This window comes from Micropterus dolomieu, linkage group LG04 (genome assembly GCF_021292245.1).
Source record: "Micropterus dolomieu isolate WLL.071019.BEF.003 ecotype Adirondacks linkage group LG04, ASM2129224v1, whole genome shotgun sequence".
NCBI lineage: Eukaryota > Metazoa > Chordata > Actinopteri > Centrarchiformes > Centrarchidae > Micropterus > Micropterus dolomieu.
In genome coordinates this window covers 23,332,158-23,356,774 of record NC_060153.1, presented here as the reverse complement: position 1 = coordinate 23,356,774, position 24,617 = coordinate 23,332,158, and the positions used below count along the sequence as shown (strand labels likewise).

Here is a 24,617-nt window from a genome sequence, read left to right as displayed (position 1 = left end):
GTATCAGCTTTGCTTTAATAGTGTACTTAAGTGGCACAAATTCTACTTTTGTCACAGGGCTGCATCTTATTTGGGAGCAATATAACATTCAACAGTGTTTCCTCAACATGCATTCGGTGCGCCGCTGCTGAATCACGACCGCCACTACTAAAATTTCCCACGATCATTAAACTTTGCGCTACAAATATTTTCACTCGCACGCTGTGCGAGCACAGCAGCACTCAATGCTCGGCTCGCTTCCTCTCCTCGTTCTAAGCAGAACACACGTGACAGATGGTGTTATAAGAGCAGCGTAACTCTGAATCAGGAGGTGCGTAGCGAGTGTTTGATTGTCTGAACGGCAAAAAGTGAAGGTGAACGCGAGTGGAGGAAAATATTCTGGCAGTAAATGTAAGGTGTCTGTTACAGTGTGTCAGCTTCTCAAGACCAAGAAAAGTCTGTCGTTTCCCACCTGCTGGAAAAGTGAAGCCGGTTAGCGCTAAGTTAACTAACATCTCCCCTCCCCTTCAGACTGCGCAGCTGAGCAGAAAAGCTTCTACAGCAGTTACATAGCTGCTATGTAACTTAACAGTAGCTCAATTTATTGAAAGTAACTGGAAGCTGTATTTTATTACTGCCTACTTGTCCAATGTTGAGAACATCAGGTATAAACTTAGATTAAACTGACGTAGCATGCAGCTCTGTCCTGTACAGACTGATTAAATTATTTTTCAGTTTTCAGTCTGAAAAAGTGGTTTTGGAAAAGAAAGGACGGAGGTGACCGGAGGAGCTGAGGTTAGTAAAGCTAAGCACTGTCCCCCACGCTGCTGAGAAAAATCCTAGTGGAAACACTGATTCAACTAGTTGCTACATACGTAGGACTATCAAATTATATCTGATCTCTAGACACATACTTATATAAACAACCAGTCACAGAATTTCTCAAATATAAATATTTATTGTGATTATTCTCTTTATAATCTACAGTCATGATTAATAGAACACTTTGTGTAAACAATAATGTAAACAATTATTTAAGATGCTAGAATGAGGGCAGTACGTAACGTGTGTATCAGTTAACAGTGTTCTTCTAATGTACTAGGATGAAACCAAGAGTGCAAATATATAGTTTTCATTAAAGTTCCCCAGGTGAGATATCAGAATTGTATAGGTTACAATAAAAAGCTACATTCACTTTGTATGATATGTCCGTTGACGATATTTTTGCCTTACCCATGTATTTTAATGCTGCAGACTGTCACAGGAAAGAAAAAAACAAAAACAGACAGACCCACCCTTTTACAAAACACTGGAAATAACCCAAAACTAACCCCCCCTCTCTACAACATTTAGTATGCAGTGTAAAAGTATTTCCTTACAATAACACTGTGCATTATAGTCATTAAATATTCTGCTTGTGACCGATTATGAGCGGGGTGACCTGTAGTATAATTTGCAACAATCATCTTCCTTGAAGTGTTTTAGGCACATAATGTTTTCACAACATGTTAACATGGTTGGAACATATAAAGTTTGTTTAGGGTATTTTCTATCTAGCAGTATCTATAGCGGACAAAGAGATATAACTAATGAAACAGTAAACAAGACAGTCAAAAACAATCCATGCCATCTTATTGTTGATCACTCAAATTACATTGTACAAACCTGAAATAATGCATATTTTATTAGTATCGGTGCACGATGACTCTGTTCAGAGGTGTATGTTGATACAGAGGTATGTAGATAGTAGATGATGGATCCGCCTTAGCTCTTCCCCATCATCTTTAAGAGAAGCTACAGAAAAATAAATAAATTAAAACACCACTGTTTTAACAACAAATAAAGTGCTTAACCTTATAACCTTAAATGCTTATATAGTAAACATGTACTACAGTCCATAAATGCTGAATTTTGTGAAAACTACCAAAACTTGGCTGGATATTTCATAAAAATGTGTCTTACAGTTAACAAGATAATGTTTAGGCAGGTTTAAGACTATTGCTACTGTGCAGTAAAGCCCATTCTCATAACTTCAAGTTATTTGTTATCAGCAAAGCGCCAGGTTGTACATTAATATTGTATGTTAATATTGTAATGCTCAGAGAAAGAAAGAAAGATTGCATCAGCATCCATTACGACTTTTTTGTAGCATTCTGTACCTTTGTTAGGTGGTACTCCCCATCAACCAGTTGCTCAATGATACTGAAGTGGTCTGTGTTGGGCACATCTTCCATGGTCACATCAAGTCCTGAGGCCTCCAAAGTCTTTAAATCCAGAAGAAAGAAGTAAGGAAATAGTACATATACACAACCATTTCAAAAATGCTAATTGATGTATATTGTATGAAACATGATTATAATTCATTTACACTGAAATTTAATTTGTCAGTTCATTTTACAATTTGATCAGTGAACAACAGAATATTTTCATCAACAAATGAGAGGTTACAGCAAAATCAATTGCTGACAAAAATGTGGGTTCTTGATTTATTGCTTAAGTTTGTAATCAAAAATACCAAATTTTCTCTGGTTCTAGTTTCTCAAATGTGAAGGTCAAGATGTGTTGATTTTCTCTGTTTTACATTATTTAAAATGACATAACTTTGGGTTATTTGCTGGTTGTGTCCACAGGGCCCCTTTAATAAGCTCTATCAGCAGCACTCACTTTGTAATATTCTTCCGACTGCTTGCGAAACTCCGGTGAGTCGTTCTCAGCGACGGCCACAACGATGTGGCAGCTAGAGAAGGAGAGTTTGAGCTGAGGGACCAATTTGCTGGGGCTGTTCCTCACCGCCACCTCCCTGCCAACAGGAAACAACCCGGGGGACAGAGGAGTCAAATACTGACTGGCACGACAGACCAGCAGGACAATTACACACACATACACAGTTCTCCTCCACAAAGACAATCACTCTTGTCACAGTTCATTTATAAGCACACACACACACACGACTGCAGGGTTTCTCAACCTTATCGGGATCATAGGCCCATTTTTAGGTCTGACAAATTTCAAAACATGACCAAGTTAAATTAAATTAAAGGATTTCAAAATGTTTTTTCTTAATCTTTTTTTATAGAGCACTTTTCAAAATCCATGTTACAAAGTGCTTCACAAGGGCAGAAAAATAAAACAGCCATAAAACCATCAGGTTTTAAACGAAAACAGATAAAAACAAGAAGTTGTTTTTGTAAGAAATACCAAATAGGAAAAAACATTAAAGGTGGGATTAATTTTTCTAATTCAATACACATCTTTTTGTCTAATTCAGCTAATATCTCCTCACGGTCCGCAACTGTAACAACAGTTTGCTAACCCACAACTTAGGTAACATTAGTTACTTTACTTGCTGTGTTGTTGTTCACTCTATATCATGGTACTGGATTTGTCCAGAATCACATACCCCACCTTTAAGACTGATATTCTCAGAAGTCTCTTGCAAACAAATTTGTACATCAAGTAGCTCCAGCCCCAAGGTTGAGGAAGTCTGGATTACTGTGAGTAATAAGATTAAGAAAGGAAATTGAATTATCCCTTTTACATCTTGTGAAATTCTGATTATCTAGTCGGTAATCAGATTATATGCCATACCGCTTCCAACAGTACTGCACCGATTGAACACTGCCCTCCTGTAATATTGTCAGACGATGGACAGAACAAAAAGAATTAAAACTGCAGCAGAACCAGAGATGCGTCTTTTTATTCCTCTAATTCTTCTTCCTCCTCGTAAAAACCTGACACCTACATTACACACAATGCAACTGGGGGTGGCATTAGCTCAGTCTGTTCAGATTTAGCTTGAAACCAGAAGGTCATCGGATCGGGTCCAGCACGAATCATTACATTTATTCCTTTAGCTGATGCTTTTATCCAAACCATATATGTTGCATGCCTCTGGAGCAACTAGGGGTTAAGTGTCTTGCTCAGGGACACAGTGGTGGATGTGTCACAGTGGGGAGTTGAAGCCAGGTCTCCCACACCAAAGGTATGCATCTTATCCACTGCACCATCACCACCCCGATGTCCCAATGAACCCCAATGAATGCCGAAGGTGTTCCCCACTTATATTTTGGCCCGTGGCTTTTAGGAAGTGAAATAGTTCCAATGCTCTTTCTGTTTGATTAGGACCATCACCCACCAGAGTTTTTACAGATAATAGATCAACTCCCAGAACGTTTAGGCCAATGAATAACAATCTCCTTTCCTCAGCATATCTCGGACAGAACATGATGACATGCTTGACAGACTCCTGTACTCCACAGACTTGACACTTGCCGTCCCTGTGCTTTCCCACCAGGAACAACCCACTTGCCAATCCACAATGACCCAGTCTTAATCGGGCCAACTTAATCTGATCCATCCGAGGCATTTTCCCTACCTAAACTTGCCCTAGCAGCCTCATCAGCAGCCTCATTCCCCTCAACCCCCACATGAGCTGGAACCTACAAGAAACACACACTACACCCACTGTGACACATCCACCACTGTGTCCCTGAGCAAGGCCCTGAACCCTGAACTGCTCCCTGGGCACTTTCAACTGCTCACACTACAGCGGCAGCTGTGTTTGGGATTCTCCAGAGACGCCGAAGGGGAAAACGTGCTGGTGCACTGGTTAAACTGAGACAGCGGGGTTTACGCACTGCGCTCCCTTCTATCCACCTGCCGAATGTCCGCTCTCTGGCCAACAAAATAGACAAACTGCTGCTCTTCTGTGCAGACCAGCTCGCCCCCATCTTCACACAGATCTTCAACAGATCACTGGAGCTGTGTGAAGTTCCCTCCTGCTTCAAACATTCCACAGTCATCCCTGTTCCCAAAAACCCCTCCATCTCTGGACTAAATAACTAGAGGCCTGTCGCCCTGACATCTGTAGGCATGAAGTCCTTTGAAAGACTGGTGTTGGCCCACCTGAAGGACATTACAGGCCCCTTGCTGGACACCCTGCAGTTTGCCTACTGGGCTAACAGGTCAGTGGATGATGCTGTCAACTGCATTACATCCTGCAACACCTTGATTCTTCAGGGACATATGCAAGGATCCTTTTGGACCTCAGCTCGGCGTTCAACACCATCATCCTGGACATCCTCAGCACCAAACTCTCACAGCTCACTGTGCCAGCCTCCACCTGTCAGAGGATCACACACTTCCTGACTGACAGGAGTCAGCAGGTGAGGCTGGGGAACATCACATCCAGCACCAGTGCTCTCCCCACTGCTCGTCTCCCTCTACACCAATGACTGCACCTCAGGAGACCCATCTGTGAAACTCCTGAAGTTCGCTGACGACACAATGGTCATCGGCCTCATCCAGGACGATGATGAGTCGGCCTACAGACAGGAGGTTGATCTGGTGTGGTCAGAACAACCTTGAGCTTAACACACTCAAAACTGTGATGTGTGAGCCTATGATTGATTTAATTACTGTATTATTGTGTTATTGTATAAGTAAGCACATCTTGAGCATTGAACAATCCAAAGTCAAATTCCTCGTATGTAAACTGATTCTGAACCACCAACAGTTCATTCAGATATTTGGATGTGTTAATGCTCAGAGCTGCCAACTCTCACACAACTGACACTTTTCACACACTCACATCAATTTTCTCACACAGTGACAAACAAATGCATAACTGACAACCAACTGGTGCGACAACAGATATGATGACACATGATGTCACACATTAATTTTCTCTGGCAGTGAACATCAAATAACTTAATCATTTTTATTAATTCCTAGTTTTGTTTACTATTTTATCTTGTTTGCAATTAGTTAGAAAATGTTATCTACCTTATTCTTACAATTTTATTACAATTGTTTGCTTCAATGTCCGTGATTTTATTTGCATCCAGTGCAATTCACAGAATCACTTAGGGTTAATCTTTGTTGTTCTTAGCATTACTCCTAATTTCATCTGATTTCAATAATTACTGATATGTGGCAATGCCTATCTACTTGTGCAATGCACCATGTTAAATCTATAGAATAGACTGTACTCGTGTGTGATTTTTAAGTCCGTATGCTGTTACTGCTTGTTACTGCAGCCTTGTACGGTACTGTTGCCCAAAATACATTTCCCTCAGGGGACAATAAAGTTTATCTTGATCTTGATCTGACAAAAATACGCAATGCCTGAGAGCCTACCAGCATATTTTTATATTTTGAAATATCTGCCGCCTGCCGACATGTCCACCATAAATTGGTGCAGGAAATTTCCACCATAATGCAGGAAATGCTCTTGAGGAGCTCCCTTAGACCCCCACTTGATGTGTCCCCTGTTGTTGAAGCAAAACCTACACTCTTGCATTTCAGCAACAAAATAACTCCATGTATTCACTACAGTGCAAAAAAACAGTCTCTGGGATGACACACACTACCTGGCGGGGACATTCCCTCGAACGTTTTGAACTCCTGATTTAGGCTATGATGTCTGGAGGTTGGCAAGTATGCTGATCATTGATCATAATACTTATCACTGACCATGATTATTGATTTGGTTTTTCATATAGGCTATACATGCTGTAAAACTGTGTTCTTTTTTTAAACAAAATAAATAGGACTGAAGAGTGAAGTCCCAGACACCTCTGGTGGGTACTGAATACCCAAATCTCACTTCAAACTAAACTGTAAAGTCGGCAGCCCTGGTTATGCTAGTAGTGGCAACTGTAGCCTCAAGCTGAGATGAGGAGCGGGCTACAGAGGTCTGTTAAGATCACTTCTTTCTAACTCCACACGCCCAGATTGTTTTCATTTTTGTTGTCCTCAGACCCAGCTGACCCTAACCCTTAAGTAAAAAGCGAGTAACAATCCGATTACTATAGTACAGTACAGTACAGTAGTAAGGAACGTACTCTGTCATCTTCAAAGGCTCGTTGACGTAGGTGGACAGGATGGGCAGGAGGTCATATATGCCACTGACAAGGAAAGCACCTAGAAGACAATTAGAGAAACAATTAAAACGACAAAAGTATATCAGCTTTCCAGCATGTCTATCTCTAGCCTTGTTTTTCTTCTTCTTCTTCTTCTTCTGTTCCTTTCCAGCAGACTAGGCACTGTTAGTTCATTGCTGCCTCTCACTGGTGATAAAGACAGTCTACATTAAACCTCCCCCTGACCTATATTTTGGCCCGTGGCTTTTAGGAAGTGAAATAGTTCCAATGCTCTTTCTGTTTGATTAGGACCATCACCCACCAGAATTTTTACAGATAATAGATCAACTCCCAGAACGTTTAGGCCAATGAATAACAATCTCCTTTCCTCAGCATATCTCGGACAGAACATGATGACATGCTTGACAGACTCCTGTACTCCACAGACTTGACACTTGCCGTCCCTGTGCTTTCCCACCAGGAACAACCCACTTGCCAATCCACAATGACCCAGTCTTAATCGGGCCAACTTAATCTGATCCATCCGAGGCATTTTCCCTACCTAAACTTGCCCTAGCAGCCTCATCAGCAGCCTCATTCCCCTCAACCCCCACATGAGCTGGAACCTACAAGAAACACACAATACACCCCCGCCTCTCTAATTTATAAACCCTTGTTAAGATGTCCCCGACTAAATCTAACCTTGCCCCTCCTCTTTCTCCCCCTATCGCCATCAAGCCAGATAGTGAGTGTAGCCTTGTTTTTCGAGAGACGGCTAGCTCAAATAGTGGCATCGGCAGCTTAGTAGCTGGCGATGGCATTTCCGGTGGCAGCTTGAGATGTGTATGGATAAGAAAGATTCAAACAGTAGCCTACATATAGCACAGTGGTAAATCATTATTTTGGCCAGATGATCTGTAGGACATTTCTGATGTGTCTGTTGCCTGAGCTGCTAAGAAGCTGACAGCAGAATCAGGTTAGAACAGAAGGGGATGCAGATTTAACGCTGGGCTGTGGGTGAATGAAGATGGTAACCAGGTTACAAATTAATCCTTAATAATGAAAAAACAAATGAAACGAAGAACAATATATACATCTGTATGGGTAACCTGGATTTAAAACAGTTAACAAAGACACAAACCAGACATTCATTTTAATACTGCCACCTGCTGGTAGAAAGCCGAAACAGCTCTATTACTATGAAAACCACATTAAATATGAATTTAATATTAAATATAGTGCTAACAGTAACAACTCTGCACACACCTAGGTTAAACTACCAACTGTATTGCACCAAACAATGCGTACATTAAACATGACTCTTGCTGTTTACATGAAGAAATGCACAATATTATAATGCATAATAAGCTACTGTTGCTAACATAATTTCTCTCGGTTCAGGTTTATTGATTGATTGATTTGAATCAGCGGCATATGCCGGAAATGCCGCAGATAACCGAGGCAGATGCCGCGGCATCTCAAGCTGCCACCGGAAATGCCAATAGTAGCTGCCGACGCCACTATTTGAGCCAGCCCTTGCTGTGTTTTTCTGAGCATATTTGCTTCTTCGTCAGTATAATGTATGTAATTCGTCCCGTTCCACTGGATGGACCTTACCTTTGATCTGAGGAGTGATGCTGTACTGCGACCAGTCAGTGGAGAGGACCATTGCGGCAAGGTGAGCCCCAGCAGAGTGGCCGCACAGGTACAGACCGCTGAGGGATTAGATTTGTGATGGTAGGAAAGAGAGTTTTAAAATTGCATTTTTAATGTAATGCCTTAAAATGAACTTGAAGCAACAAGCATGAGTACCTGATGTGAGAATACTGCTGAACAACGGACACAACACTCCTGCGTACTTGAGACACCATCAGGTCCATGTTACCTGAAAAAGAAGTGAAAGGGGGCACAGATAGAAGGCAGAGATTCCCAGTCCATTGTCATCCAACAACTTGGTGAGAAGAGACTCTACCTTTGGGCGCGATGTCATAGCCTACGGCAACCACCACTACACCTTTATCGACGAGTGGAACAGCCATGAATCCTGACTCCTCCTTGCTGTATGAGCACAAAAGCATCAACATGAAAACTCTATATCCGCATTGCAAAGCAGAATGGAGCATAACACTGTACCTGAGAAACTGCCAGTAGCCTCCATGTATGTAAATAACAAGGGGGACATCTGAAACAGAGGGAATCAGGCCTGTTAATCCTCACACATTATCTACGCTTCTGCATATTTGAAGCATGACAACCGGGTGGGGTGTGGGTGTCATGGCAGTCTGTACCCAGAGAGTTGGTGCTGGGTATGTAAACGTCCAATTTCTCTCCATCTCCCTCCCCATATGGCACGTTGAGCAAAGTCTGAGCCAGACCACGGGCACGCTCTGTACCTGGACACACACAGTACCAAAGCATGACATCCTACTGGACACTGGGGGTAATCGATATGACGACATATACAGTGAAGCAGTATAACTTTGCCATTACGTTTGTTCCCCTACTTTTTTCTTTATATACAGTATTTCTAAGTGCGTTGGGTCAATGCTGCAAATAAGTGTGAGCACTGTTGGATTTTAGCATCAATCTGATTACGTTTCTTGATTTGTCAGGTATTTTCTTCACTGGTTTATTAAAAAAAACAGGCATTCCCATGTAGTTGTTGTATCCATACATAGTTTCTCAAGGGGCAGCCAGGGGATTGAGGGACTGGTCATGAACGGCAATGTCCCGGATTTAAAACTGGGGGGCTTTGTTGCATGTCATCCCCCACCTCTCTCTCCTGTCACTTCCTGTCATCTACCTGTTGTAGGCTCTCTAATAAAAAGGCATCAATTAAAATTGTATATACAATTCATAATCTAATTAAGTCTTTTGCAGAAACATGTTTACTTATAGTACACATTCTGCACAACAGGGAGGGGAAACATATCTCCGGCACAGCATGCTCGCCAAACTCACTGTTTACCACATATGCCCAGCTCTGGAGTTATATGAGCAATCTGAACAGGAGAAAGAGCATGCATTTTGTTTTTTTATATATCATATTATATTATTTAGGCTACACCCTCAAGAGATGGAAGTTGAACAGAAACATATTTAGTTGTGAAATATAGGAGTGATAGGCTATAATTACGCAGCCTGCGTTTTTTTTTTATCCCTTATCCTCTCTCTGGTTACAAAGCTTCGACAGGCAAACAGACATTTGTCGAGACACCTGTGTCCCTGCTCGCCTCAACCGGATTTCTGTGTATTGTTGCGAATTAGCGTCTAGCTTCAAAACAGACCGACCTTCCTTTACAGCCTTCACATGAGCCTTGATCACGTCGTCTGCCGACATCCTGCGCGACCATCGGCTGGGCGAATACTGCCTCTCAAGCTCCTGTCACAGGGAGAGACTGCTGTCAACCAGTCGGCCATGAAAGCCCAGACACCAACCACCTAGAGCCGACGAGACACACAGTAAACATGGTCAACAGCGCCCTCCCCTGCTACTATTAACCACCTACTTTAGAGAGGGCGTCGGTCTTCTTCGGCTTCTGTTTCTTTCAGGTGTTTTGCAGAGAATTGCATGCACCTCGCCAGAGGTAACACCATAGACTGTATATTAAAAAGGTTAACACTCATTTATGTTTAGAGGTGGATGCAAATTTCGGCAAGAAGCTTAGAACATCTGTTCTGCCTAATTTTGCATCCACCACTTAAGATCCCTTTCAGACTCTTGTGTAAATGCGGTTATCACCAAAAAAATTAGCTGAATCATAAGGAATGCTACATCTACTAAGTGTTATAAAATATTGCTGTCTCCCACTGGTGAGAGGGCGTCCCTCTCTTACTGTATGTTCCTTTAGGCCTAATTGTTCTAATGGGAACAGTTGGGCCAAACTACACAGTTAAAGCTAGAAGAGAGAAAAAGATCAAAAGTCAAAACTCTTACATCTTTCTTCATTTCAGCCCAGTGCATCGTTGTATCTCTGGAAGTGACTAAACTCGCCTAGTGCGCTGGCAGATAAGTCCGAGCTACTGAAGGACTTTAAACTCATGACCCGAGCTGGAATTACACAATATGAAACACAATATCAGCGGTCTCATGCTTTCCAACAGGCGACAGACTGAAAACATGTTTACAGTCGCGTTAAAAGAAGGAAGAGAAAGATACTGCAGCTGTTTTCTACATCTGTTCCTCTGACTGGCCCACCATGTGACCACTATACAGTAGGCAACAGCTGCTTTATAGGAAGTGAAAGTCGTTTTCATATTAAACTACATAAATGCAGGCGTTTGTAGTTTGTAGTGCAGTCCACTTTCTTTGTAGTGGTAAAACACTAAGCATATTAGTGTTCACTGTGTGTCTGTAGTGCAGGAAGTACTCAGATCTTTTACTTAAGTAAAAGCAGCAATACACAGTTTAGACAGACTTGACTTTGTTACAAGTAAAAGTCCTGCATTCAAAATTGTACTTAAAATAGTAAAAGTATTAGCATACAAATATACTTATGGTCGGCCTAACTAAGTAAAAGTACTCATTATGTAAGACGGCCCATTTCAGAATAATGTACTATATTATTGGAATATTAATGACGCATTATTGTGTATACCTATTTAATGCTGCAGCTGGTTCCTTTTATATACCTGTTGGTTGTGAATGTCCCCTTTATATCTCATCTTATCTTAGCCTATAATGCATAGGCAAATAATTTATTTGTTGATTATATTTTATATTGTCAATCTGAATCTGCAAAGGAACAAGTAACTAACATTATCAATTTAAGTATAGTGAAGTAAAAAGTACAATATTTGCCTCTAAATTGTTGTGGAGCATATAAAGTAATAGAGAACGTAAATTAGTACAATTACCTCAAAGTGCTTCTTACTAAATTTTATAGAAGCACTTTTCCCCAGTGTAATTTATTTTTCTCGTAGCAAATAGCCTTATTTTATGTGTTGCCTAACCTAACACTGCAGTACATTGTGTTTTTATGTTAAGATAAAAACAACATGTTCATCTAGGAAACAGCATGGACAGAATGATCAGTGAAAGCTCACCAGCATCTCCCAATACTGTCCTAATGTCAGAAATGATTGTAGTTTTTGTAATGAATGAATGAGTGTATTATCTACTAGCTGTCCACAAACTGAGACATTCTGAAGATTTGGACAGCCACCTCTCAGTGTCAGCATAACGCCGACTGTACAAACAGGATGTACTGCTCTCTGCACAGTACCAAACTTCATTTCATTGTAAAACATTATTCTTGGCATATTGTTCAGCGATGCTTCAGCAAAAAGCCAATCGTGAGTAATGTTTCATTACAGTGGATGGTTATACTTACCTCTGCAAACAAAAAAAAACATTAGATCTGAATGTGGGATTTAAACATTGTACAGAATAGTTATATATTAATAGTGATATATACCTCTGGCCTCATTTCTTACTATTTATTGTTCTGTAGATTATTCGGTAATATAATAAAGTTAAATACTCTAATACGATGCAAGTAACATTACTTGTACTGAGCTACAAAGCAGGGCTCTGCTACAAGGCGCTTTATCGTTTTGTTATGTGCTGTGATTGGTCAACAGTGGCGCCTGCGCGCTCTGCTGTCAAATCTCTGTGGAAGGTGATAGGTTCAAAGAATCACGTGACTCCACGCCCATTGGTGGAATTTGACATAAAGCAGCCGCGGGCCCGCCATATTCAAAGTTTAGTTTCAGAGCAACTTTTCTTGTGCGGATTAAATTAGTAATGTGTTTATTTTTTATTTGACTGTTTTAAGTTTTATTTGAGTTGCCGCGTCTTTAAATAAAAAATGGACTGTGTGGATTTCCCAAGAGTTCTTCCAAATTCACCGAGGAAAGCACGGGGACAGGTTCAGGTTCGTATCTGATTGATGTAACGTTAACGTTATTGTCTCAGTTAACTTATATCATACCTTTAACTACCACAGCTCAATTTAACGTAGGCAAACAGGACATAGACTAACGTTAATGTGTATTTAAATGAATGTTATTTGTCATTGACTTTCATAGACTAACTTCTCCACTGTTGTTTACAGGTCATCTTTGGACCGATGTTTTCAGGCAAAAGGTGAACTATTCATTCACAAATATAAAAACAGCAGGTCTCTTTGCAGGTGGAGCTAACTAAGTTACAGTTATTCATTTTCACTGTAAATAATGTTAAAACCAGAACTATGTCCCAATTCCGCCCAGACTTGAATGTCCCGCCAAATCCACTCTATTGTTTACCTTAAACGTCTGTAGGAGATATGTTGTAAAGCGTACAATTGCTGCACAGTATGCTTTGTATGTTTACACATTTTAGGACCACTTTACACTGATTTTGCACATCATACTAAACCATATTGAATCATTTTGATGTAGTTAACGACATTCGCGTGAGAGATGTGCTGTCACAAATCTATCTAACTTATCTATAAAAAACCTTTTCATGCACAAAATGTACAGATTGGTTTCACTGGTGTTGACTAAATAATTGTCATTTACTTTTCAGCACTGAGCTGATGCGAAGAGTGCGCCGTTTCCAGATAGCCCAGTACAACTGCTTGGTGGTCAAATATGCCAAGGACACTCGTTATTCTGACAAAGGAATGGCCACACATGACAAGTACGTCCACTGTATTAACAAGTTGCTCACATTTACAGAAATCCACTTGTCTTTGTGTTTGGGGAAGTGGTAATGGAAGCCAATGGTAAAGGAAGGCAAAAAGGCTTCGTAACCTTGCTCATTAGTGTGGGTTTAATTTGTGCTGCTTAGTCAATTTTCTTACAATAACAAATACAAAATACGGTGGATTTACATAAAATTACTGCTTGAACATGCCTAACTACAAAGAGTAAAATGGAGATGATGGAGAAATGCAAAGCTGAGGGTGGATCCACTGAAATGTCAGTTGTTGTCTAGTGAACTTTTATTTTGAACTGAACAAATCAGTAATTGCATTAGTAGCTTTTGAAAAGGGGCAGACAGGGAGAAGTCTTTCAGCAATCTGATTCATGATGCCTGATCAAAACATAACCTAGTGGGTTCCTGGGTAGATGTAAGTTTTCCTGTCAGGACTTCTGAATAAAGCAGGAAGTAATTTCTCTTCTGATTGGAAGGGCAGATGAAGCAAGGTAACAAAGCAATACACATTTCTTTTTTAAAATTAAGTGTTTTCTCTCTATCCTGTTTATCTTTTTAGAAACACAATGGAAGCCGTACCAGCTAACTGTCTAGGAGATGTGCGGCCTCTGGCATTGCAAGCCTGTGTCATCGGAATTGATGAAGGACAGTTTGTAAGTTTTTATGTGCTGTATGTATTTCTGTGAACTAGTTAATATTGATCTCCATTAAGACCAGGTTGTCTTGATCTGCACTAGTGAGGAGTGTTAATTCAGCAGGAAACATTCCTCACTAACTAAATCCCGGCTTCTTTTGTGTTTATTGTAGTTTCCAGACACAGTAGAGTTTTGTGAGGAGATGGCCAATTTAGGAAAGACTGTCATTGTAGCTGCCTTGGATGGAACTTTCCAGAGAAAGGTGTGTGTGTCTGTGTTTGTCACCACATGTCAATGTGATCCTGGCAAACACTCACAGTTCGTACAGAGATACTGTGTGCATGGGCAGATAGAGCACCACTGTGTGTATAGACACAACACAATGTCAAATACAAAACACACATTTTAATGGAAGGACTGAACAATCCGCATGGACAGCACAATAACAAATTGCTCAATGTGCTTATTATTCCACACTATAATGTGTCTGTTCTGTCTTTGTAATGTAATTTATACATCCAATTATTCAGTGGTACTGACTCCTTGTCTGCTGTCCTATGGATTCTTGTAGCCATTTGGAAACATCCTGAACCTCATTCCTCTAGCAGAGAGCGTAGTGAAGCTCCACGCCGTCTGCATGCAGTGTTACAAAGAAGCTGCCTACACCAAGAGGATAGGGGCAGAGAAAGAGGTGAGGAGGCAAACCTTAGAAGTCTTGAATAAGTTGACCGTAAAGGGCTTCAGAACAGAAGAGTTGGACACGTGACTATATTATGGTTTATTTGTATATTGTTTTAACAATTTTACCAAAATCTGCCACAGCCTGAGTCTAATTTCCATAACCAGTGAACTGTTTGTCTGTGCCGCAGGTGGAAGTCATCGGGGGAGCTGACAAGTATCAGGCGGTTTGTAGAAAGTGTTATGGAGGTCTGATGGTGGACAAAGAGAACAGTGCTCCTTTCAGGCATGAAACTCCGCAAAATGTCCTCGTTGGAAAACTTGTGGACTCAGGGATTCCCAGAAAGCTGTTCTCCTCTCTCCACCTCTGAAAACACACAAAGACTTGTTGCAGAAGTTGAGCGGAGAGTAGAAAACCAGGAATTAATGGTTCTATTTGTTATCCTTTTTTAAGCATTTGTTTGTATTTGATGTCTAATCAGAGTGATGTAGTATTCTACTTTATTTTGGTATATTACTTGAATGACAGCACTTGACAATAACCCTGAAAATGAGCAAACTAAACTCATTGCAATGGTTTCACTAAATTCATGTGCATTCTCCTGTCAAATAAAGGTTGTAAATTATATTTCTATTAACACAATGTATTGTCTAACAGTGTTCAATATGTAAAGTTTTACTATGTATAGCAGGTCAGGAATGTTAAGTAAAATGTCTGGTTTCAAACCAGGATCTAACTTCTGGAGAGATTTTTCATGGAGAATGTTATGGAAATTGTTCTTTCCTCAAACTTACAAAACGTAAATGTTTTTAACTCTGCACTGTGTAATCCAGTGCCCTCACATGCTACAGAAGCCCAAAATAACCTGTTTAAATCCTGGCATGCTCCAAGGCTGTGCAGTGAGCTGGCAGGCTGAAATGGAAAAGTAGATCCTCCACGAAGTGTAAAACATGTACTACTGCAGTACATGAACACAACATCCTCAATAGGACAGAGCATCCTGTACATGATTTTATTCTCTAAGCAAAAGTAAACTTCCGCTTTTGACACCGTGATGTCAAATGACGAAAGCAGAAGTACATGTGGCAACTTCACAACTCAATTGTCACAAAAAGTACTTGGAAGCAGAAATGAAAATAAATCAAACCAACCACAACCTAACCAGTATTTTGTTTTTTTTTTTCTTTTATAAAACACTAGTACTCACAAATCATGATTTTTACACATTATTCTAGTTTCCTCATATCTAAAACATGGCACTTGAAATATGCAGTAGTCAAGTAAAATACCAAGTTAATCAACTTAAACATTTAATGTGTGCTACTAAATATACATTAAATCAACATTGTATATCAAAGTTTAGCCTTGTTACTATTACATGGGGCACTTTAGGTCTAAAGGCACAATTTAGAAATTCAGTTGAGCCAGTTCAGGTTTGGTAATAAGCTGCAGTCTTCATAATCGGAGGCATACAATTATTTTAAATGATGTTCACTGGGGAGCATTAACTGCATGAAAATCAGCCTTTGCAAAAATCACTCATGCACAGCAGGGAAGGCAGCTGTGATACACAGCTGTTTAACCTAAATATAACCATATTTAATCATGGCAGATTTTATTCACCAAAAATCAATGTCTTTTTCACTAGTACAAAGGTCTTCAATGCAGTACCATAACAGCATCATGTTTAACAAATATCCTCATTCAATTTCTCGTTTGTCAATGACGGATCTAAAGTCAGCTCACACCCCTGCAATAACTACCAAAATCTGACTATCTGCCAACTTTTGTGTCACTTAAGCTGAGATAAAACAGCCTGACAAGGCAGCTGAGGTGTTAAACTGACACACACTACTGTCAGACACAAAGCAACACAGTGAACCAGTAGTCTTTCTAAGGACACGTGTTTGATTCTCATCATTGCAGGCTGAGGTGTTAAACTGTCATCGGTAAAGACATGCCCGCTGTGTTCTGCTTTCAACAGTATTAAGGATTAAGAAGCCTGTAAACCAGAGATAAGCATCAGTGTTCAGAAAACTAAATGTCATCAAGACCTTGGAGGAAGTGTGAGGCCGCTCTGCTTGCGGGCTTAAGAGGAAGCATTGTTGCTGGTAGTTAATAAGTTACCCTCTTCAGAATGAGGACATGCTCGGTGGATAAACCTGCTCAGTAAGTGCAAAGTTATCTACCAACTCCTCCCTCTGGTCCATCTTAAAGTTTGCTAAAAAGGCAACAATGACTGAACATCCAATAGACACCTCTACAGATTTACACATTTTCCATGGTCCAAGTTAAAGAAATGGAGGGGTTTTATGGTTTCTCTTGTCACCATCAACAACACTTAGATTAGAGTAGTTATTAAAAACATAGCTAGTTGAGATGGCGAACACGAGAGCCATTTTACTGTAGCACAAAGATTGCAATACTTTCTTTCAAGGGTGATTTTATGGTTATATGGCTAACAAAGTTAACTGCATAATTGCTACACAGCCCGGATTAACAAAAAAATTTAATCACACGGGGACATTTGGCTTTACAGTGGTCCAGTTGTTCCCACTGTTCCACAAAATCATTTGTCAATGTAATACATCCTAAACTGTCCATAGATCCTAAATGCACTGAAGGGGAAACATCTACTAAACCAAATAAGAAAATTAGGCACATACAACCATTAAAATCAGGTTTGCATAGTGAAATCTATGTACAAATGCATTCTCAGGTTCACATTACTGTGTTGGCTTGTTGCTCCCTGATTGAGCCGTTATGAGTTATTTTTCATAATGTGACCTTTGACCTCCTGGGTACGTTCTATCTACCTGTCCGCTTCAGGATTAGCCCATTTGAGGTATAAGTTGCGTCTTTGCACACAGGTCTAAGGTAAGATTACCCAATCATCAGCACTAATGTCAGCAGTTAGCCTGATGTCTTAAGATCTGACCACAGACCCTTTGGCGTAAACCGCAGTGTCCCTCATCTCTAACTTGCAGCTGCACTGCTCAGGTTTTCAAATCTCAAAAAAAAAAAAAATCTGACAACACTTGGAAAACTGTGTTAAAACAAACATAAAACTACATCAATATGATATAGCTCTGGGTCTGCGTAGTACAACTACAAGTCCACCAAAAGATGACCTGGAACACCACCACATCCATGTGCCTCAGTAGCTGGGCGGCTGGTAGCCGGCGTCTCCTTGCAGCTGGGCGTTCGGGGTGTAGGGAGGCTGCTGGTGCATGTCGGCCACACTGCTGGGATAGGCTGTGTAAGTGGTAGGGGTATAGGGAGTGGGGTTGTAGGAGGTGGGGGCATAGGTTGGAGGGTAGGAGGTGTGGTGATCTGGTGGTGGCTCCGTGTAGGTTGGGATGGTAACTTCATTAACGCCACGACGGAAACGACCCAGGGCAAAGTAGGTCAAGATTCCCTGTATAGTGAAATAAAAATGTTATTCCATTTACTTTGAAGACTCTTTCAGTTTTTCAGTAAAAAATTTTGACTTTATACAATTGCTGAGGATGTTCCAAAGCATTGTTTTAGACTGGTGTATTTTTCTCAACTGCCTACACAACTGGTATTACTTCATACCAGAGTAAAAATAAACTGAAGCTTAGTGGGAGGTATTTCATCACAATGCCAATGTTTTACTTTATTGCTACATTACTTGTGCGATAATGCCGTTAAATGGTTGGGTTTGCCTTCAAAAGTCTTCTGAATTCAGCATTCAAGCTCCAACACACGTGATCTAAAAGCCATCGAAAAAGAAATAAAGAATACCCTTGCAAACACAAGCTGTGCTGTCAGAGACCCTGAAGACAAACAATGAGGAAATGTTGGGTGTTTGCTCAGCTATTACTGTGTCATTATGGTTAATGCAAGAGTCACTGTAGTGGCAACTTAAAAAACTTCTTTTGCCACTATTGCAGGACATAAATATTACCAAGTGAAACACATAAAAAGGAAGATTAACATGACTTATGAATACGAAATTATCCAAAACATTATCCATATTTTCTAAATGGCTCTGACAGCTACATACGACAAACACTCTGTGTGAGATCAAAATGATTAAAGTATCTAGAAATAAAAGGTTTGCTGTTCAGCAGCTGTCAAATGTTATAGGTTTCCCAACAGTACTTGAACACACCAACCAGGAGGACTTCTACAAACAATATGTGACTTCATGTGTTATTATGCAAAAATCTGAAAAGACTGTTGAATATGAAACAACGGAGGAAACTGCTAGTCTGGCTCTGTACAAAGGTTTAAAAATACCTCAGCACCTGATTAACACATTACATCGTGTTTGTTTAATGTGTACAAAAATCTAACTGTAAATACGACCAGTTGTGGATTAAAGTAAGTCACTGTGCCTGGCCAAGATATAGTCCCATTCTTGACCTCCCATACAGTCTTTATGTGAAGCTAATCTTATCGTCTCCTGGCAGTAAATTCATATTTAACAGACACACAAGAGTGGTATTAATCTTCTCATCTAACTCTCGGTAAGAAAGCGTTATTTCCCAAAATGTCAAACTCTTGCTTTAATAAAGGAAAAACATATTTGTCAATTTTAAAATCTATGATATTCTTTCAAAAATAAAATACGTAGAAACACAGTATGTTTATTTAACTTCATTAGTAAAAAGCCCCAGTTATGTAAAGTGGTAGACTTTTGTCTGAGTAAGAAGGCCAACAACATGATTGTTGGCCTTCTTACTCAGACTAGAGGCTTAGCCTCAAACAGAGGCTAAGGTCTGAAATGTCTGAAATGTCTGTAATGAAAAGAAGACAACAGCAGTCCCGCTCACCCAGGTGGCGATAGAGAAGAATGAGAAGGCCACGGTGGCGCGTGCAGCGTCCTCAGGGATACTACCGACATTGTGAGTGCGACCCCACTGACTGGCCAACAAGCAGAAACACACAAACCACAGGAAGGTCCACGCCCCTAAAAAACACACACACACACACACACACACACACACACACACACACACACACACACACACACACACAGAAATAGCTCAGCTGACAACCCTGATATGAAAAGCCAATTCCTGTGAAAAACATACAAAAGAACAAAAACAGCGTCAATAGAATAATAAGAGCTTTCCTGTTTCCATTTTTCTGGAATGGCCACAAGCTGGTTTTCAAACTAACACTTCTTTGTGTCCTTGAAGAATGGCTGACTGTGAGCTGTGTCATGTACAGCTGATGTTTAATTTCATCAAAATATTTCACGTCATACTCTCCTCGTCCACCCTGCTGCACACCCATCATCTACTGTGTGCGACAATGAATAATACCACATTACACCAATACTCACATCCACATGAGAAAAGTGAAACTGGAAGGAAAGGACTGAGAAGGGGAGACACCCACTAGTACACTTGATAACACTGAAAAAACTACACTACGGCCAAATATCATCTTCAAACAACTACGAATCATATATTTTATTACATAAATATCTTAAAGTAAAATCTATTATTATTATTTATACACTAAATAAAACTCTTCATTAATATGGAAATCAGATGAATTACTGTAGGGGGAAAATGTGTGGTCTAAGTATGACATGACATCTCTGCCATATACTGTACTCATGTATTCTGTATACAAGAATGTGTCCAGATGTTGACAGATGACATAACGTCTTGTGTACCATCTAATCAAAAGCATTAACTTGTGTTTAATTTCTGGTTAGGAGACGGTGTCCTCACGTATCTTTAATCCTTTACACTTTTTCATCTCTCAAAAAGCTGGGCGTCCTGAGAAATGACTGGGCCCTCCACTATCTCTACAAAGGCAATTCACTGGGCACAAAGCACCTTTCATTCAAGTGTATTATTTTTGTTTCAGATCCGGGCATCTGATTCAACTTTCAAGTTCACTTTAAAGCAGCATTAACTGATGTGTTTGACCAATAGGGGACAGTTAAACAAGGTGTAGCCTAAACAAAACACTGACATATTATCAGCTTATAAAGTTGATATGGTGAACGGTGGTGTTAACATGTTACTTATTTTAGGATGAAATACAGATAAACATTATATTTCATTCGCAGTTATTGGTGTCCACCTGACTAGTCCAATATTCACTCTCTTTTAGGTCTCCACCAACTCCTGAGGGAAATATCTTGTTCCTTAGCTGTTAAATGCTCCACTATGTTCACCAGCTAGTCGCTAACTGTGTCTGTCTGCTGTTCGGTGCTGTTCAGGTATTGTACAGTGGGTTTTTTCTGAAAACAGCTGCCTGCTGTGGCTGGAGAGGCGAACGATGAGAGTGTTTATAGTAACCAAAACTGTAAATGTGTGGGCAGAAAACCCAAAACAATGAGCTGAAAGAAGGTATAACACCCCATAGAGCTGTAGCAGCTCTAACGATCTTACAAAACAAAGAAATCACTTTAACTCTCCTGCTTACCTGAGAATGACAGGTCTGCTATGACAATATACTTCCTTTCCTGAGCGTTGCTCATAAAAGGCAGGTAAACATCCAACATCAGGAAGGCCACACATGCCAGGAAGGCAATCACCCCAATGCCAACAGCGTACTGACATGCCGAGTCATTCTGGTTGAAGATGCACTTTGCCTCAGGACTGTGGAGAGTGTTGATGTATCCCTCTGTTGTGATGCAGCCGAAGACCACTATGGCAAATATCTATGTTGACACAGAGAAAAGAAGATGGTAGCCTTCAATAATAAATAAAAAGCAAAATGTTTTGAGACAGATTTCCTACCTTTAAGGCATGTTTGGTTTTAGTTCAGTTTCTGTTGAAGTACTGCATTAAAATCTACTAGCAGAGACTTAAATCTTGGCTTAAAAATAGGTTATTCACTTTGTCAATGTCTTATGAAAACTAAGTTAAGAACAGGGACCATTTGGGCTCTTCCCTGGTGGTGCATTCAAATAAACTCAGGACATCTGGTATTTGGGCCTGCTTCCAAAAAAGCACTGCAATCATGTGCTCTGCTATCACAAAATCACTTTTTTTACATTATAGAGCTTACTGTTAAGCAGCCAACTTTAAAATATAAGGAGCTTCTTGAACGCACCAACAAGCATCATCACATGACAAAAATCAGCAAACATCCCCTGGTTTAACTTGTCTACTAAAAGGAACCTTTACAGAAGAGATGACTCCATTCATCAGACATAACGTTTCAAGAGTCACAAGAACCTGAATTAATTTCTATAACTATAACAAAAACATGTAATTATTACATGAAACGTAGGGACACTATTACATGCCATCATGAACAGTCTCTTATTGCTGACTCTTGAAATCCACCCCAAGCTCTTGCGCTCGTAGTGTTTTATAAAGTGAAGATTGCTCACTGCTGCCTGGTTTCTCTGACCGTCCCGCTGTCTGCTCTGGTTACCCACCTAACCATGTGACCTACTTTTCAGGACAGCTGCCAGCCATGTGACTCCAGAGATGCCCCCGACTCACTAACAACACCCATAATGAGATCTGGTAGCAGGATAGAGAGGAACTGTTTAACGAGTGAGAAGGAGGTTGCAGAGAGAGAGAGAGAGAGAGAGAGAGAGAGAGAGAGAGAGAGAGAGAGAGAGAGAGAGAGAGAGAGAGAGAGAGAGAGAGAGAGAGAGAGAGAGACCACAACCCTGCTGATGGGATGATACAAAAAGTACCGAAAAGTACAGAAGGCACAGACATTAGGGAAGTGAATGTGGGGGGTTTCAAATCACAAGACAAACGTGAGACAGAGGGGTCGTTAGTGGAGCAGATGGATGTTTCTGTACATAAGTGGACAGATGGAAAGTGTTTGTGTGTTGAGTGACAGATGTCACAAACATGCCCAAATGTCCCAGATGTACATACAATGTGTTCTTTTGGTGCCGGTTGCTCATTATTGAGCATAAACATACGGTTTCAGTGCAGCATTTAACAGCTAGGACAGCCGGGTCTCTAAAGAACATGAACTGGTTTTCCTCATTCTGGCACTTCAGAGGTGATCCAACATGTTGTTCCAGGAGCTGGTGTGGTGCATTGTGGGACCTGTAGGCACAGTTACAGGGCAAACAATCCTCTCTTGTGCCAGGCGGTGCTGGCTTGTTGAAGTAAGATTAAAATCACCAGAGATACATGGTGATCTAGCCAGTGTGAATTTGAGATGGAGTAGAGCACAGCTGCACTAAGCATGCACGTGTGTGTGTGTGTATGTATGTATATGTGTGTGTTTGAGGGGGAGATCAGTGGCACACATTCACCAAGAGTAAAAAGAGAGGGTCAGCGGGGAGAGCTATCACCTTACCTGCCCATCAGCCCCTGTTTACCAGTGACACACACATAATCTCTCTCACTCTCACACACACACACACAGTATGCACATAAACACTCAGTCGTTCAGGCAACCGAAAGCACATTCTGTCCTCAGTCCTTGTCCACCCCGCTGGATACGCTACCCTTTCCAGGTGAAGCTGTGCGTTTCCTCACCCTGCATGTGCATGAGTGGGAGGCCTAACAAAACAGTTTACACTTCATGAATCAACTAAATGAAAATCCACCGTTGTCTCGGTAATCCCGGCTATGAGTCTGTAAAGACATGAAAGCAGTCCTGTCCAACTGAGGATCCAAAGCTTTTCCATTTCACCCAGGAGATAAATCTGTACAATCTGTGTACTCACAATCACCCAGGGTTAGAAAACAATGTATATTAATTGGATAACCTTAATTGGACCTTCTGGTTTATATTCATTTTTGACTTTGCAGATCAATGTCCGAACCACAAAAACAAATCTATGACACAAGTTTTGCCTAGCAACAAGTGATCAGGAGCTCACAACTTAAACTTCCCAGGACTTCCCCTGGTGTATAAATTCCCTCTCTGTGTAAATACCCTATGTCTGTATAACCTCTTTGTGATACCGACTGATAACGTCATTGTATGTTATCCATTTTAAACGATCAAACATTGTAGAAGAACTTACTCTTTTATGTAGTTTACGTGAATGTGATCGTTAGTTAATGGTAGGCTCCGTGTGTTATGTTAGAGACTACAGACTACACACAGAGTGAGATGATCATGCATCCTATATTTAGCAGGTGTTTTTGCTTCCAGAAGTGGATGTCTCAGTGTGTCTGACAGTTTTCTGTCTTTTGTCCTCTGACAACAGCAGTGTTGACCTGTGCTGTCGCCGAGCTGCTGTCACACACCAGCTGCGTGCAACATGACGCCCCGCGGAGACGCTGCATATAGTAGCCTACTGTCCTTGCCAACACAAATAAAATATCGCTTCACCGCTCCACAGAGGCGGTTTACGGGTTCCGGGGCAGGCGCACCTGCTTACAGACCATGTTACATATTATTTCTCACTCTTTTTGGACCTTTGATACGCATTGATAAAACATAATCGCCTACACACACAGTCCACTCACCCAGCTCAGCAGCCGCACGATGGTTTGCGGCTGTCGGACAAACTTGTAGAAGTCGAAGCCTCCACCTGCGAGCGAAACCCCGTACGCACTTGCACCGCCCGTCTCCTCCATTGTCTCTCTCTCGTTCAGACGATCCTCTGGAGCTCTCCGTGTGGTTTGAACCGACCTGACAAGACAGCCTACCAGCTCAACAAAAACTCAAACTGCTGCCACCTTCTGCCGTGCTCACTGCTTCTCTTGACGGAGACGGGAGGCGCCCAGAGGAGCTGCGCGGGCGGCTGCGCTGTCCTGCTGCGCATCAGAGGGGCGGAGTTGATCAGTTAGGAGCCCGGAAAGATCATCATGCGGTGACTGCTATCAATATTTTATCACAAGTACTTCAGAGATAGATCATATAATTATTCATGCTCAGAGAAGACT

At 41.0% G+C, this 24,617-nt stretch overlaps 3 protein-coding genes across 7 annotated transcripts; 1 reads left to right on the top strand and 2 right to left on the bottom strand.

Moving 5' to 3' along the window:
• Positions 1–917: 917 nt before the first annotated feature.
• Positions 918–12,345, bottom strand: afmid (arylformamidase). 5 transcript variants are annotated; one of them, XM_046048471.1, is made up of 12 exons: positions 12,260–12,341; positions 10,780–10,893; positions 10,134–10,224; positions 9,131–9,235; positions 8,976–9,024; positions 8,815–8,900; positions 8,655–8,727; positions 8,460–8,557; positions 6,825–6,903; positions 2,644–2,779; positions 2,139–2,243; positions 918–1,773 (listed from the first exon to the last, which is right to left on the bottom strand). In XM_046048471.1, exons 2-12 carry the CDS (start codon positions 10,804–10,806, stop codon positions 1,744–1,746), a joined length of 879 nt encoding a protein of 292 aa, XP_045904427.1. In that variant the 5' UTR covers positions 10,807–10,893; positions 12,260–12,341; the 3' UTR covers positions 918–1,743. The 5 variants fall into 5 exon arrangements, with proteins under 5 accessions (XP_045904427.1, XP_045904423.1, XP_045904424.1 ...); XM_046048467.1 differs by having other exon boundaries at positions 8,815–9,024; positions 12,260–12,345; XM_046048468.1 differs by lacking the exon at positions 10,780–10,893 and having other exon boundaries at positions 8,815–9,024.
• Positions 12,346–12,544: 199 nt separating this feature from the next.
• tk1 (thymidine kinase 1, soluble) lies at positions 12,545–15,429 on the top strand. Its single transcript, XM_046048473.1, has 7 exons — positions 12,545–12,718; positions 12,899–12,930; positions 13,357–13,470; positions 14,048–14,141; positions 14,296–14,385; positions 14,695–14,814; positions 14,993–15,429. The coding sequence occupies exons 1-7, from the start codon at positions 12,653–12,655 to the stop codon at positions 15,170–15,172; spliced, it is 696 nt and encodes a 231-aa protein (XP_045904429.1). The 5' UTR covers positions 12,545–12,652; the 3' UTR covers positions 15,173–15,429.
• A 324-nt stretch (positions 15,430–15,753) lies between these two features.
• syngr2b (synaptogyrin 2b) lies at positions 15,754–24,505 on the bottom strand. The gene is made up of 4 exons (XM_046048472.1): positions 24,198–24,505; positions 21,220–21,457; positions 19,605–19,741; positions 15,754–18,220 (listed from the first exon to the last, which is right to left on the bottom strand). Exons 1-4 carry the CDS (start codon positions 24,306–24,308, stop codon positions 17,960–17,962), a joined length of 747 nt encoding a protein of 248 aa, XP_045904428.1. The 5' UTR covers positions 24,309–24,505; the 3' UTR covers positions 15,754–17,959.
• Between the last annotated feature and the right edge of the window lie 112 nt (positions 24,506–24,617).

What these genes read in the sequence shown, in the direction of transcription:
- afmid (XM_046048467.1), bottom strand. Translation starts at nt 10,806, where the DNA reads ATGCACTGGGCTGAAATGAAGAAAGAT. An exon ending in CAGCAGTATTCTCACATCAG is followed by an intron (nt 8,558 to 8,654) that starts GTACTCATGCTT and finishes CTAATCCCTCAG; the next exon opens with CGGTCTGTACCTGTGCGGCC. An exon ending in GGGAGTACCACCTAACAAAG is followed by an intron (nt 1,774 to 2,138) that starts GTACAGAATGCT and finishes ATTTTTCTGTAG; the next exon opens with CTTCTCTTAAAGATGATGGG.
- tk1 (XM_046048473.1), top strand. Translation starts at nt 12,653, where the DNA reads ATGGACTGTGTGGATTTCCCAAGAGTTCTTCCAAATTCACCGAGGAAA. An exon ending in AAGCACGGGGACAGGTTCAG is followed by an intron (nt 12,719 to 12,898) that starts GTTCGTATCTGA and finishes TGTTGTTTACAG; the next exon opens with GTCATCTTTGGACCGATGTT. An exon ending in ATGGAACTTTCCAGAGAAAG is followed by an intron (nt 14,386 to 14,694) that starts GTGTGTGTGTCT and finishes GGATTCTTGTAG; the next exon opens with CCATTTGGAAACATCCTGAA.
- syngr2b (XM_046048472.1), bottom strand. Translation starts at nt 24,308, where the DNA reads ATGGAGGAGACGGGCGGTGCAAGTGCGTACGGGGTTTCGCTCGCAGGT. An exon ending in TCGTGCGGCTGCTGAGCTGG is followed by an intron (nt 21,458 to 24,197) that starts GTGAGTGGACTG and finishes GTGTCAACATAG; the next exon opens with ATATTTGCCATAGTGGTCTT. An exon ending in AGCAGACCTGTCATTCTCAG is followed by an intron (nt 19,742 to 21,219) that starts GTAAGCAGGAGA and finishes TGTGTTTTTTAG; the next exon opens with GGGCGTGGACCTTCCTGTGG.